The sequence below is a fragment of the Felis catus genome, chromosome B1 (genome assembly GCF_018350175.1).
Source record: "Felis catus isolate Fca126 chromosome B1, F.catus_Fca126_mat1.0, whole genome shotgun sequence".
Classification (NCBI taxonomy): domain Eukaryota; kingdom Metazoa; phylum Chordata; class Mammalia; order Carnivora; family Felidae; genus Felis; species Felis catus.
The window spans coordinates 63,009,210-63,025,341 of NC_058371.1; the positions used below are offsets into that span (position 1 = coordinate 63,009,210).

A 16,132-nucleotide genomic window follows, 5' to 3' on the forward strand; every position below is an offset into this window, starting at 1 on the left:
CTTCAGAGTAGGGGAACTTTTTCTAAGATTGGTATAAAAGCCATCAGTGAAAACCCTGATATATTTAACTACATAAAAATTCAAATTTCCCCTTGGCAAAAAGTGTTATGAGAGGAACGAGCCAAAAGTTAGAAGACAAATACAAAAATGGGTAAAAAAATATTTACAATTCATGTCACAGAGTGTGATTTGTGATTTATAAGAAAAATACATTTGGCATAGAGCTCCTAAACCTTGGAATCTCCTAAGAGCACTGGGAGTACCTTTTGTTAAAATAGTTGGTCTTCCAGCAGATTCCCAAATAGCTCTAGGACCATAAAAGTGAAAGGAGTGTCTTGTTATTCATAACAAGCCCCTTTCAACCACACCTGGGTTTACATGTTATTGAAGTGACTTTTGGAAACCCCCCTAAGGATAGGGACTAGTTGCCTGTAAGACCAGCCACATGACAGAGTTGGGACTCACAGTTCACCTCTACCAACCTGTGGGGAGAACTGGGTGGCTAGGAGACAGGTGGGAGCCAGACTTCATTGTATATCCCTTCCTATGTCTTGAATTTTAAAATTTGATATTTTTTATTTTTATTTTTTAAATTTATTTATTTTGAGAGAGAGAGAGATGAGCATGAGTGGGGGAGGGGCAGAGAGGGAGACGGAGAATCCCAAGCAGACTCCATGCATGCTTAGTGTGGGGGGCCAACTCGGGGCTCAATCTCAAAAACCGTGAGATCGTGACCTGAGCCAACATCAAGAGTCAGACACTTAATCAACTGAGCCACCCAAGTGCCCTATTCAAATGTTCAAGTTAAGATTTACAAAAGCACAGCAAAGAAAAATAAAGGATAAATACACGTACCTCATAGATGAAACACAGTGGCGAAAATCCACCTTATTACCTATCAGGGAAATAGAAGTTAAACAAGGTACATTTGCAAGTCACAGTAGCAAGAGTGAAGAGATTGGTTATATCCAAGTTTGGCAGGAGTGTGCACAATGGATATGTTAATAATGGGCAAATAAGTGGAAAAGCATTCTTAGTGGTAATTTGACCCAGTAATTTTGACTCCCAACAATCTTTCCTACAAAAGTATTCATGTATGAAAATTATATGAGCAAATACACACACACACACACACACACACACACACACACACTCACACCAACATGAAATCATGCCTCTAATACACTGCTAAGTGAAAAAAAGCATATTGTCCAATATATTTGTATAATGTTTTGATATTCCCCTTAGGTTAAGAATTTGTGTGTGTATGTGTGCGTGCATGTGAATCAAGACAGAAGTAGGTCCAGAAGGATATAAAACAAACTTAGTAGTTCACACTGTAAAGAGTGAATGGGAGTGGGAGAATGAAAGGTAGAAGAGTTGAAAAGAAGAATAAAAGTAAAGATTTTTGGCTTTTTATTCTGCTTCTGTATTATTTAAAATTTGTACAGTGACTTATGTTCTAATGAATAAAGAAATGTTCAACATATAGTAAATAAAAAATGTAAGTTACAACTCAGTATATTTAATATAACTGCTTTGTAAGTAATAGTGCATAGCATACATACAAAGAAAACCTGGTACTTGAAAGGAAAGATGGCATGGATTGAATATACAAAGTTACTACTGATTCCTCTGCTAAAATGATAGTAAAGAATGTGTTAAGCTGGGCATCTGGATGGCTCAGTCAGTTAAGCATCCGACTCTTGATCTCGGCTCAGGTCATGTTCTCACACTTCATGAGATCAAGCCCATCAGACTCTGAGCTTGGGATTCTCTTTCTGCCTCTCGCCTGCTCATTCTCTCTCTCTCTCAAAATAAATAAACATTTTTTTTTAAAGAATTTGTGGGGCACCTGGGTGGCTTAATCGGTTAAGCATCTGACTTCAGGTCATGATCTTGTGGTTTGTGGGTTCAAGCCCCGCATCCAGCTCTGTGCTGACAGCTCAGAGCCTGGAGCCTGCTTCAGATTCTCTCCCTCTCTCTGCCCCTCCCCCACTCTTGCTCTGACTCTCTCTCTCTTTCTCTCAAAAATGAACATTAGAACAAAAACAATTTTTAATAAAAAATAAAGAATTTGTTGGGGCGCCTGGGTGGCGCAGTCGGTTGGGCGTCCGACTTCAGCCAGGTCACGATCTCGCGGTCCGGGAGTTCGAGCCCCGCGTCAGGCTCTGGGCTGATGGCTCGGAGCCTGGAGCCTGTTTCCGATTCTGTGTCTCCCTCTCTCTCTGCCCCTCCCCCGTTCATGCTCTGTCTCTCTCTGTCCCAAAAATAAATAAAAACGTTGAAAAAAAATTAAAAAAAAAAAAGAATTTGTTAAAGCATAAACTCACAATGACAGGAGAATAGGAAACAAAAGGCCTTATTTATTTTTAATGTAAAAAAATGTTTTTAATGTTTATTTTTGAGAGAGAGAGAGCACGCGAGCACACACACACACATGAGCGGGGTAGGAGCAGAAGGAGAACATAGAGGATCCAAGCGGTCTCTGCGTGACAGCAGAGAGCCAGATGTGGGGCTCAAACTCGCAAACCGTGAGATCATGACCTGAGCCAAAGTCAGATGCTTCACCGGCTGGGTGCCCTGACAACTTCTTAAAATGTAAAGCAGCAAACCCTTCTAGAGTGTTGCCAGTTCTGCTCAAAGTGTGGTTGGTCTCTGGTCTGGTGCTGGCAACTGTAACTAACCCATGAGAAGAGAAGGCTCTTGAGCCAGTATGTAAATCAACTCACTAAGGATTAAGATTAGATGACTTTTTTTCATAGCAAGATTTCTGAATAACAGAATCAGTGTGTTGGTTTAAATTCTAGTGTATACTCCTTTCTCCTAGAGGACCAGTTACTATTTGTTAATAGCTCACGGACTGGCACTGATCTTTGTTAATTGTCTTTACTTCTCCGATTCTCTCTTGAACCCACATTTTTGTCAGGCTTTTGCCTCTACTGCTCCACAGAAGCTACTGTAGGCAAGGTCACTAGAGACTTCCGTGATGCTCAGTCAGTACTCACCTCTCACCGTCCTGGATCTCAAGAGCATCTGAGTTCATCAAACCCTCCTTGATATACTTGCTTTACTCAGCTTCCAGGTCACCACAATCTTTGGGTTTCTTGTCACCCGACTGACAATTTCTGCTGTCTCCTTTGCTCTTTCCCTGTTTTCTACACCCAGTTTTAACATTTACATACAGGAAAATTCACTGTTGCTATGAAGTTCTACGACTTTTGAAAAATGTATAGATAATATTGTCTGACCAATACCGCCATAGTAATAGGTTGAAACTCTGTGCAGGTCGAGATGAGGTGGATGTGAGGGATTTTTGCTTTTTGGCTTTTTTGGCTTTTTTGGGTTTTTTAAAAAATTTTTAAGTAAGCTCTATGCCCAAAGTGAGGCTTGAACTCAGGACCCCTGTCAAGAGTCACTTCCTCTACTGACTGAGCCAGTCAGGGGCCCCTACGTGGAGCTGTTTTGCATGTGGGACAGATGTAAATCTTTGGGTGCCAGAGAGTGGGCTGTGGCAGACAAGATAATGGCCCCCCCCTCCAAAGATGTTCATGTCTTGATTCCAAGAAACTAGAGGTTAATGTAATGGCAAAAGGGACTTTGCAGGTATAATTAAATTTCATGAATTAAGTATCATGAAAGATGGAGAGATTATCTCAAAGTGCTTGGGTTGGCCCAGTGTAACTTAATCACAAGGGTCCTTATAAGGGAAGAAAGAAGGCCGGAGAGCAAGAGTCACTGAAGATGTTGTAAGGGAAGTAGAACTCAGAGCTGCTACACTGCTGGCCCTGAAGATGGAGGAGGGACAGCAGCTGGCCTGTGGCCTCACGAAGTTGGAAAAGGCAAAAAGGAAATACTCCATTTCTTTCCGAGAGCCTCCAGAAGGAATGCAGCCCTCCCAACACCTTGGCTTTAGGACTATTGGCCTCTGAACTGGAAGATCATAAATTTGTGGCAAGCCACATACGTGTGATTAATTTGTTACAGCAACAACCGGGAACTATTACAAGAGAAACAGTTCTAACAACCCTTTCCCCCCAAAAATCTACTTCTACATTCCCTTTATAATCAAACCCTCCCCTGACTATTAACCACTGGCAAGGATTGACCTGTTTTCTAGCTCTATAGTTTTGTTTTTTCCAGGTCATATAAATGCAATCATATGGTATGTAACCTGTTAGGTCTGTCTTCTTTCCCTCAGCGTAATACACTTGAGATCCATCCATGTTACAAATATCAATAGTTCACTCCTTTTTAGTGCTGAATTAAGTATCCCATGAACATACCATAGTTTGTCTATTTCTCAGTGCAGACATTTGGGTTGCCCCCGGTTTTGAGCTCCTATGAATAAACCTGTTATAAACATTTGCTTTAAAGCGTTTGTGTGAATTTCATTTAAGTGATGTTTTCATTTCATCTGCGTAAACACCTGAGTAGGATTGCTGAGTAATATGGTTTTATAAACCTTTACCTTTATAAGAAATTGCCAAACGATTTTCCCAAATAACTACCATTTTGCATTTCTGCCAGCAACATAGAAAGTTCCAGTTTCTCTGCATACTTACCAGTGCTTGACATTGTCACTTTTTTAAAATTTCAGCTATTCTAGTAAGTGGGCTAGAATGTGTTATTTTCGTTTCACCGATGGCTAGGATGTTGAGCATCTTTTCATGTGCTTATTTATCATGTTCGTGTTCTTCGGTAAAAAGTCTGTTCTGATCATTTATCCATTTTTTACTGGGGTGCTTGCTTTCTTAGTGTTGATTTTTATTTCTTTATTTTGAGAGAGAGAGAGCATGCACGGGGGGGAGGGGCAGAGAGAGAGCATCCTAAGCAGGCTGCACACTGTCAGCACAGATCTCAGTTGTCTCAGGGCTCGACCCAAACTTTCACAAACTGCAAGATCATGACCTGAGAAGTTGGAAACTCAACCAACTGAGCCACCCAGGTGCCCTGCTTAGTGTTGATTTTCAAGAGTCCTTCTCGTGTGAGCCACTTAGGAATTGTCTGGGACTTGGAAGGGGTTTACATCGTCGTTGCATTTCTCAAAGCATTTGCTTTACTTCGCTGGGTTGTTCCCTCAGGCTCAGCTGTTGGGTGGGCCTGGAAATATTCTGAGACAGAATTCCCTTCTCCAGTTCTCTCCTCCTTCCCTCCCCACGTCCTGACTCTCTTTCCCAATGACCTGTGGCCAAACAGATGGAGTTTTCTTGCAAATTTAGCTTCCTGTGCAATTGTGCCATTCTGAACAAACGGGCCTGGACTGTGGACAGAGCAAGAGAAAAAAAGACAGATGGATTCTCCACCATCTCTTGCAACTGGGACCGCTTTTCCTGGTTCCCATTGCCTGGGAGTACAGGTCTCCAATTGGGGTCAGGTCTGGTCTCCGGGAGAAAAAAAAAAAAAGAAAAAGAAATCACATCCCCAGGGGCCTTTTTTCTGGTCCTCTCCTAAGATGGATTGTTCTCTGAGTTTTTGCTGTCTTTGATTTATTATCTCACTCAGCACAAAGCTGGGAGATATAAAAAGGAAACTCTACAGGTTTCTTTTCAAGTTGTGCCTTCCCTCCCCAGTCTGTCTGTCATTATTTACCTTTTGGAGTCCTCAGATCATTGCTTTTCTATTTTGTTGAGGATTTTAGTTGAAATCAGGGGAGAGATACGCTACAGCAGGCATTCTGGTTGGCGTCCAATTTCTTTCCCTGGATATTCAAGGTTGGAGAGCTCAATCGTTCAGTCCCAGGCCCTCTTCTCATCAGTCTGCACACATTCCCTTTCTGACTTCACCCAATGTCATTGCCTGAATAATCCCCAAATTTAAATTGCTGGTCTAGCTTTCTCCCGAACTCCAGAACTCCTAGTCCAGTTGCATGATTGTCACTTGGATATCTAACATTTTAAAATTAATATTTTTGAAGCTGAACTCCTGATCTTCCCTACCCCAAACCTGCTCACCTATCTTCCCCCTTTTCAGTAAATGGCAAGACCAGGGCAAAAAAAATTCATGTCATCCTCAATGTTTGGGAGACCTGGAGAATCAGCAGTGTGAATGTGCATAAACAAGTTAGTGATAAATAGTATGTAGAACACTAAACTCAAAGGGAGGAAGACTATCGAGTGAAAAAGGAAAAGTGATCAGAAAAAAAAGTGACTAGAGCATTCACTGTCATAACTTAAATACTGAATGTTAACAAAAATGATAATAAAGTTAAATGGGAGATTTGGAGGAAAAAAATATTGCACATGTGTGGTTGGGCTGGAGCAGTGGAAGGTTGGTAGAACAATGCCTAAACCTGAAAAAACAAGTAGCAAAAGAGGAGTTAAGAAATATGGAGATAAACACTGAAAGATATTCTGAAGAGCTGAAAGTAGTTATCTCTGAGAAGAGAGGAGTTGGGGAGGTTAGAGAATGTAGTTTCTTATAATTGTGTAGAACTTTTTGACTTTAAAGTATATGCATGTAGAACTGTTATAAAATAAAACTGGTGGTTGATGCACACCAAACTGTTAGATGATAACAGTGTTGCTTTTGTGGACTTAGTCTCTAATTTTCTAAATTATATATTCCTATAAAACTTGAATTTTTTTAAGAATCACATATTCATTATATTGTTCTATTTTTAAAAGCATAAAGTATAGAGGTGCCTGGCCAGCTCAGTGGGTAAAGCATGTGACTCCTGATCTCAGGGTTGTAAGTTCAAGTCCCATATTGGGTATAGAGATTATTAATAAATAATGAACTACTGGGACCTCATCAAAATAAAAAGCTTCTGCACAGTGAAGGAAACAATCAGCAAAACTAAAAGGCAACTGACAGAATGGGAGAAGATATTTGCAAACGACATATCAGATAAAGGGTTAGTATCCAAAATCTATAAAGAACTTCTCAAACTCAACACCCAAAAAACAAATAATGCAGTGAAGAAATGGGCAAAAGACACGAATAGACACTTCTCCAAAGAAATCCAGATGGCCAACCGACACATGAAAAAATGCTCAACATCACTCATCATCAGGGAAATACAAATGAAAGCCACAATGAGATATCACCTCACACCTGTCAGAATGGCTAACATTAACACCTCAGGCAACAACAGATGCTGGCGAGGATGTGGAGAAAGAGGATCTCTTTTGCATTATTGGTGGGAATGCAAGCTGGTGAAGCCACTCTGGAAAACAGTATGGAGGTTCCTCAAAAAACTAAAAATAGAACTATCCTACAACTCAGAAATTGCACTACTAGGCATTTATCCAAGGGATACAGGTATGCTGTTTCAAAGGGGCACATGCACCCTAATGTTTATAGCAGCACTATCGACAATAGCCAAAGTATGGAAAGAGCCCAAATGTCCATCTATGGATGAATGGATAAAGATGTGGTATACACACACACACACACACACACACACACACACACACACACACACACTGGAGTATTACTCAGCAATCAAAAAGAATGAAATCTGGCCATTTGCAACTACATGGATGGAACTAGAGGGTATTATGCTAAGAGAAATTAGTCACAGAAAGACAAATATATGATTTCACTCATATGAGGACTTTAAGAGACAAAACAGATGAACGTAAGGGAAGGGAAACAAAAATAATATAAAAACAGGGAGGGGGACAAAACAGAAGAGACTCATAAATATGGAAAACAAACAGGGTTACTGGAGGGGGTGTGGGAGGGGGTATGGGCTAAATTGGTAAGGGGCATTAAGGAATCTACTCCTGAAATCATTGTTGCACTATATGCTAATTTGGATGTAAATTTAAAAAAATAAAATAAAAAATTAAAATAAATAAACAAAAGGTAATAAAGGAGAAAGTTCTAATAAAAGCATAAGGAATATTAGGGATCTTCAGAGGAACAGAAGATATATATACATATAGAAGGTATTATATAGAGAGAGAAAATATAGATATATAGAAGCCATATATATTATGAGGAACTAGCTTGTGATCATGGTGGCCGAGAAGTCTAGTGATTTGCCATTTATAAACAGAAACCTAAGAAAGCCAGTGGTGTGATTTAGCCTGAATCCTAGGTAGATGAGATGCGGCAGCTCAAGCACAGAAAAATAGGAGTGAAGTCATCCTTCCTCCTCCTTTATTCTATTGAAGCTCTCAACAGACTGGGTGATGCCCACCCACAAAGCGAAGGGCAGTCTACTTGTATCCACTGATTCAAATGCTAATCTCATCTGGAAACACCCTCAAAGACACACCTGGAAAGGTTTAAAGTGGGTACCCCCTGTCCAGTCAAGTTGACATATAAAATTAACCTTAATATAAAGATATAAAAGAACATTGGAGACCATTTTCACAAACTTGATATAGGCATGACTTTCTAAACATGACTTGAAACCAGAACCCACAAAATTTTTAGTATTTTTTGTAGTAATTTATACCAAGAAAACAAATCTAATGAATATGTAGATTAAAATGTAAATATATAGATTAAAAAGTAGAGCCTGTCAGATGGGAAATCCCTAAACCTCTATAATGAATTTAGTAGACCCATAATCTCATCCCATCCATCCTCTTTACCTTTTCTTTAAGCCAAGGAGTTAACCTCTCTAGGTCAAAGACCAAATATTCCTCTTGTGGTCTGTATTCCATTCTCTTTCCTTCTAAACTTGGAGGTAGTTGTCTCGCTTTTTAATCTCAGGACCCCTCTACCCTTGTAGGGGAGGGAAAATAATCTTTCTAGATAGTCCCCTTCTCAGCTAGTCCTATGAATTTTGTGACTTTCACCCTGCATTCTTTCTCTAAGATTTATCTGCTTTCAGTGCTTCAGTTTCTAAGCATTTACTGAGGACTCCTAAATTTAGATCCCCAACTCAAACCAAAAATCTGAATGTCAGAGTGACATAGCCAATGAGATAGAAATCTGATCATATTCAGTTTCCCGCTTCAAACCTCTCCATGGCTTCCCATTGTTCTTAAATCCTTAAGTTACCTACAAAGCTCCTTTCTTCCATTCTTGCTGTCCCTAATATATTGGCCTTATTACAAATTAGTTCACATAGGGGTGGCCTGGTTGGTTCAGTTGGAAGAGCATGTATGTGACTCTTGATCTCGGGGTTGGGAGTTTGAGCCCCATGTTGACTGTAGACACTATTTAAATAAATAAACTTAAAAAAAATAAAATACATCAATATGGAATAATTGATTGAAAAAGTTAGTTCACAGCAGTTCTTTCTGCCCACAGGTCCTGTGTCCTGTCTCTGTGCTTGAATAAAATCACCTTTTTGCACCAGAAACAAAAAGGGAGGGGGGGCGGGGTGCCTTGTTGGCTCAGTCACTTAAGCATCCACCTCCAGCTATGGACTCAGGTCATGATCTCAGTTGCTGAGATCCAGCCCCGCATTGAGCTCTGTGCTAATAGTGCGAAATCTGCTTGGGATTCTCTATCCCTCTGCCCCTCCCCTGCTTGCGCTCTCTCGCTCTCAAAATAAACTTTAAAAAATATATTTAAAAAAATTAGTGCACATAAAAAGTCCTTAATATATACTGATTTATGCATGCCAAGAAATCAGTACAGGTATACACAAAATGTTAACGCTGTTAATAGAAAGGGTGTGTGGGTATGTGTGTGTGCCTGTATTGTTAAGGGAATAGGGGAAAGGGTCACACCAAAAATCTCTATATGGCTATTTTTCTTTTATTAGAGCAACCATGTTGTATTAACAGGGAATTTATCAAAAGCAGTTGTCAAAAAAAGTCCAATTGAAAACTAAAGGAAAGTGAAATGTAATCCTGAAGTGTATCATAATTCATATAACGTAACTAGGCAACAGACAATAGAAGAGGCAAAGCATCTTTTGTTATACTATTACAATAAAAAAAAACAAAAACGTAAAGCCAATAGAGAGCCCACCTAGTAACTGCTCAAAGGACATCCACTCTGCACTCAATTGTAAGGAAATGGATAGTTAATATTTGTAGTTCAATAACAGCTAGCTTCTCAAAACTCAAGAAATGTGGAACTAGCCAAAATCAATATAAACCTATTTTAGATAAGATAGGAGAGATAAATGTGTTCATTCAACTGTAAACGCACCCATTCAAACTTCAGGTAGAGATGGCAGAGTGAGTCCATGCAGAAACCTTACTTTGGAGCACAAAGACAAAAGGAAATACCCTTGCTAATTTTTATTATTAAAAATTTATTTAAATTCAAGTGAACTAATGTACAGTATAGTATTGGTTTTAGGAGTAGAACCCAGTGATTCATCACTTATATACACCCAGTGATTCAACACCCAGTGCTCATCCCAACAAGTGCCCTCCTTAATACCCATCACCCATTTAGCCCATCCCCCTAGCCACCACCCTCCGGTAATCCTGTTTGTTCTCTGTATTTAAGAGTCTCTTATGTCTCTTATGTCTGGCTCAGAGCCTGGAGCCTGCTTCAGATTCTGTCTCTCTGCCTCTCTCTCTCTCTCTCTCTCTCTCTCTCTCTCTCTCTCTCTCTGTCAAAAATAAACATTAAAAAATTTTTTTAAAGTCTCTTATGGTTTGCCTCCCTCTTCATTTTTATCTTCTTTCCTTTCCCCTGTTCATCTGTTGTTTCTTAAATTCCACATAGGTGTGAAATTATATTTATCTTTCTCTGCTTGACTTATTTTGCTTAGCATAGTTCCATCCATGTTGTTGCAAATGGCCATATTTCATTCTTTTTGATCACCGAGTAGTATTCCATGGTCTATATTGATGGACATTTGGGATCTTTCCATAGTCTATTGTTGGTAACACTGATATAAACATTGGGGTGCATGTGTCCCTTCAAATCAGCATTTCTGTATCCTTTGAATAACTTCTTCACTGAATTATTTGTTTTTTGGGTGTTGAGTTTGATAAGTTCTTCATAGATTTTGGATACTAACCTATCCAGTATCATTTGCCATTATCTTCTTCCATTCAGTCAGTTGCCTTTTAGTTTTGTTGTTTCTGTGCAGAAGCTTTCTATCTTGATGAGTATATAAACCGAATGTCCATATACTATCACCAAGATTCCAGAATTATCAGCATTTTGTCACTTAGCTTCATTTATTGCTCTGTGTCCTCCCTGCCCCCCCCCACCTTTTTTTGGCTGGAGTTCTTTAGTAGAAATCATAAAAACAAAATTGCACCCTTATATATTTCACTAGTAATTTCTAAGAATATAAAGACATTTCCTGAATCATAATTGTATCACATCTAACAAAATAAATAGGTCCCTGATGTCACCTAACACACTATATTCACACTTCCGTCACTGAGTTAGTATATCTTTCTCACTTGTTCAACAAATCAGACTCCAAAAAAATGACCCACACATTGACTATTTTCTTCAAAAATATAAAGATTTTTGGTGGAAGAGAAAAACAAAGGGAAATGACATCAATATGAAGATGGAAATAAGAGGCTAAGATATAAAGTTCTATTCAAAATAGGGAAAGATACGAAAGTTAACTTTGGAGCATATGCACATAACTATATGGTCTCACCTTCATGCAAAATAAGTACTACATTTTGCAAATTAAAGTACATCATAGAAAATGAACAGAACCTAGGTCCTTCTGGTGAAGTCAGTGCAGTGTCCAGGGTTAAACATCTACACTTATTTTAACAGCCTAGTGCCTTCCACTTAGTATTTGCTTTGAAAATACTGTTAACTCCTGGGACATAGGACTTGCTAAATGTTAGCTCTACTAGTAAGAAAATGCTGAATAAAAATAGATCTGCCATCATGCCCGAATAGTTTTTACTACTTGGTGATTCACCTTATATTCTCTGACATGGTTTCTAAACTGTAATGTCTGTTACTAATAAGACTTTCCAATTTTCTACAATGCTGTGAGTCACCATGCTATAAAATACAATGCATAATAACGAAGAATTTAGGATGAAATGAAAACTATGTAGAGGATTTCTAAAAAGGCAGATGTGGTGAGTGCTGCCAGTAGCTGGCCCCCTTGGGGTAAAGGAAAAAACGGTCTGCCACTCCCTCTGATGTCTGCCCCATCCCTTTCAATTGTGCCCTTTAGGAAAACTAAGCTTACAGTTCGCTCTGCCTAGTACACAACTTGTACATGACAAGAATAGCACAATGTTTTAATGACACAACTTTGATAGAGCTGAGGCGAAGCTGACCAGTTCTGTTTTGGTCGATCCCTTGCACACTCCATCTGCACTTTCTGACCAACTTAATCCACCCTCACACCCAGAAAACCCCTTCAACATTCCTGGAGAGAGGCATTACTAGCACTGTTTTCTAGAGAATTGGGGAAACAAAGCTTTCTTCTTGGACAAAACAGAAAGAAAAAACTGGGAGATGACGGGGAGCGGGGGTGTGTGGAGGAGGGTTTCACTTTACTGGCATGTTAATTAATACAAGAGCCTGCCCACCTTCCAATTCTTTTTTAATGTGTATTTATTTTCTAGAGACAGAGCACAAGCAGGAGAGGGGCAGAGAGCAAGAGGGAGACACAATCTAAAACCAGCTCCAGGGGCGCCTGGGTGGCTCAGTTGGTTGAGCGTCCGACTTCGGCTCAGGTCATGATCTTATGGTCCGTGAGTTCGAGCCCCGCGTCAGGCTCTGTGCTGACAGCTTAGAGCCTGGAGCCTGTTTCGGATTCTGTGTCTCCCTCTCTCTGACCCTCCCCCCTTCATGCTCTGTCTCTCTCTGTCTCAAAAATAAATAAACGTTAAAAAAAAAATTAAAACCAGCTCCAGGCTCCGAGCTGTCAGCACAGGGCCCAACACAGGGCTCAAACCCACAAACCGTGAGATCATGTCCTGAGCAGAAGTCAGACGCTTAACCAACTGAGCTACCCGAGCGCCCCCACCTTCCATTCTTTAAAACAAAACAACTATTACGATGGTCCAGGAAGTTTTCATTCACAATCTGTTCCTGTACAGATTCTGAGAGGCTTTGAATCGGGTCCTACATAGAAATAAGGCCTAAGCGGTCTAGTAAAAGTGTCAGTGAAAGTATAGATGTGAGATTTCTCAGTTATGTTATAAAATGAGATCTCACCCAGCTCATAGTCCAAGAAAATGCCAATGCCTCTGGGTTTCACGTCTAACAGTAGCAGTGTTGGAACAGCTCCCACTGCATTATATCGGTCCCCCTGCAGCTGAAGCCTCCAGCATCCCTGCCAGGCTGACAGAGATCTCCTGGCCTTTGTGGGAAGCGAGTCTCTGCAAATCCCAACAGCCCATTCAGACTTGTCTCCCACTTCAACCTCCCAGAAATGCCTGCCGGAATAAAAATATGGAAAACCCAGGACGACCGTGTTGGTTGTAAATCTTTTTGGAAAGTAAGGAACGTTTTGTTTTCTCTTTGCAAATCTCACATCTTTTTTATCCTCGGAGACAATCAAGTTAGGGTGTGCCGTCTCAGGGTCTAGGATCACGTCCACTCCAAATTTTTTAATAATTTTCTGCAAAGCAGAGTACTGGGGAGGAAAACTGCAACCTTCTCTTCTTAACTGGATTGAAAAAATTGATGGGCTAATCTCATCCTCAGACTTCTTGTAGAAATGTTTAATCTGTGATAGCAATTCTACCTCAGACAGCACACTGTTCTCTACTACTTTACTCAGCAGACCTTTGAGGGTGGAAATGTAGTTTGAAAATGCAGTTATGTTTGCACTCAGTTTCTGCTGAATGTCCTTCTCTTCATCAGCTAACCTGGAAAGAACTGCTGCTCGATCACGATCTAGAAATTGCTTCAGGCACTCAAATTCAGAGAGTAGTTCCAGCTTTTGGTTTTCCACCTTCTCTTTCAGCTCTAAGGGTTTTTTGCTTTGAATGCTGATTAATTTCTGAATATCAGCCACCTGCTTCTTCAGGGGCTCGATGTAACTGCCGAGCCTTTGCCTGTGGTGAGAGGTGGCCTCCTCCACGGGCCTCACCCAGTGGCCCTGGTGGTCAGGGGGTCGCATGCACGCGGGACACAACACCTGTAGGTCCTCCTCACAGAAGAGGGTCAGGACCCGGTTGTGCTTCTCACACAGATGCCTCTCGTCCCGCCTCTTCCTCTTGCTCCTGCTGATGTGGAGGAGCTTGGCAATGTCAATCACCCTTCCCAGCTGGGTGTTGCTCCTCAAGTGCGTCTCTCGACATGAGTGACGGCAGACGGGGCAAGGGAACCTGTCGCTGAGATCAGCCCAGGATTGCTGGATGCAGCAGCGACAGAAGTTGTGCCCACATTCGGTGGTGACGGGGTCTCTCAGGTAGTCCAGACAGACGGGGCAGTTGGCTTCGGCCTGGAGCCCTGCCAGGGCTGACGACACTGCCATTGGGCTGTGAATGAGAGACTGGACTGAGGTGTGTTTTCTTCAGGAGCTTGGGTTCCAGTGAGAAGTAGATACACTGTAAAATCTCAGTCCTCACTTTGCTGGCCGCTGCTAAAGTCCTGTGAATCTTCAGGCCTTTGATTCCAGCTGCCAAGGAGAGCCCTTCCCACAGCCTGCAACCAGTCACAACTCAACTAGACAACTCCTCTCCAGCCTTTGGAAACAGAGAAAAGAAAGCCAAGCGAAGCAGCTTTCTTAGCCAGGAGAACAATTGTTTCCTCGAATCATGAATTACTTGCAGATGAAGTATAACTTCCTTAAAAAAACAAACAAACAAAAACAACTCTGGGTTTGTTTCAGGTGGTCCTACCCATTACCAAATTCTAGTCAGATTACCCTCTTCTAACCCCAATCTTTTATTCCCATGCCTTTATTATGATGCTCCATCTATTCCTACCTACTTGGTACCACAATCCCTACATCTCATCTACCTCCCATTCACCCCAACGTGGGCTGTGAAAAGGGCATGGGCTCTGGGACAGATAGATGTAGCACAGCGAAATTAAGACACCTATCCATGTAACTTGGAGGAATTCATTTTACATCTTGAAGGGGTTCAGCACATGCAACCCGAAAATAGGCCATTAGTAATGTCAATTATTTTGAGGAAGGCATTCGAGCCCCAGCAGGAAAAGCCCTTTACCTCCATCTTAACTGCCTTAAAAAAGTAAGTTCCCCCTTTGTGGAGAGGGCGGGATTTGCAATTATAAAGGAAATTTACATTATAAAGGGGGACTAGTGCAAAAAGAGCTATTACCTGAAAGAACTTTTTCACCTAAGAGACTTACCTGCAGAACATAAGAACCTTTGTTTACCAGACTTTTTTCTACTCACCTTTCTGGGAATTGCCTCCCTCAACCGCAAAGGTTCCAGACTTGTGGCTCTTTCCTGAGCTCTGGATGGCATGGAAGTCCCAATCATCTGGTCTGTCTGGGTCGTCCTTTGAGTCTCATATCTTTGTGAGATTCCTTTGCATAAATAGGTTATTAAAGTTTTTTCTTATTCATCTCTTCTATCTCAACTTAATTCTTAAACTAGCTATAGAACCTAAAAGGACAGAAGGGAAAATTTTTCCTCCCCTACAATCCCAAACTCTTAGAATTAAGAATAATTATAATATCACTATAAACTTTTGTCTTATGAGAGTACAGAACTTAAGGAAACCTCCTCAATTTTGAAGCTTAAAACACAGTTTTTCTGATGGCTCAGAATTCACGTTTACCATATTTGGTTTGCTTTTCTCATCCTTGCTCCTCTAAGGTACAGGGGAGGAAATATAATTTTCCCTCTATCTTCCTAGGCTCTTGACTGAGCCTCCCCCATTATAAAAAGATATATTAACAAGAAAAAATATATGTTTTATAATATGTATACCTCCGTATACAATGGAGATACCCATGAAAAGTGGAGTAACTCCCCAAAATGGCCCAAGCCACCATTTTAAATACCATCTCCAGCTAAAGACAAAAGATAGACGCAAGGGAGGGGAGCAGTTTGGGGAGATTATTTGGCAAAGCAGAGTAAACAAGAGTAAGGTTGTTATGCAGATTTGAGTCCCTGCCTTCTTCAAAGATAAGGGTTTCTAGAGATTTAGTCATCCCCCTCTTGCAGATACAGAGTGCAAAGAAACCCTTACAAATGGATATTTCTTTTATGAATGTAAATTACCCTCACAAAAGGGCAACTTCTATTTTCAAACATTATCCAGCATTTGCACTCTTTCAAAAATAATCAGCTTGAAATAATCCTTATGCAGAAGAGCTTATTTTGGGGTGGCAAATT

The 16,132-nt window shown here is 40.7% G+C and overlaps 1 protein-coding gene across 1 annotated transcript; it reads right to left on the reverse strand.

Annotated features, from left to right (window-relative positions):
• Positions 1-12,766: 12,766 nt before the first annotated feature.
• LOC101097889 (putative tripartite motif-containing protein 75) lies at positions 12,767-14,763 on the reverse strand. Its single transcript, XM_019828738.3, has one exon. It carries the CDS (start codon positions 14,291-14,293, stop codon positions 12,884-12,886), a length of 1,410 nt encoding a protein of 469 aa, XP_019684297.1. The 5' UTR covers positions 14,294-14,763; the 3' UTR covers positions 12,767-12,883.
• Between the last annotated feature and the right edge of the window lie 1,369 nt (positions 14,764-16,132).

Coding starts and splice junctions, on each gene's coding strand:
- LOC101097889 (XM_019828738.3), bottom strand. CDS start 14,293: ATGGCAGTGTCGTCAGCCCTGGCAGGGCTCCAGGCCGAAGCCAACTGC.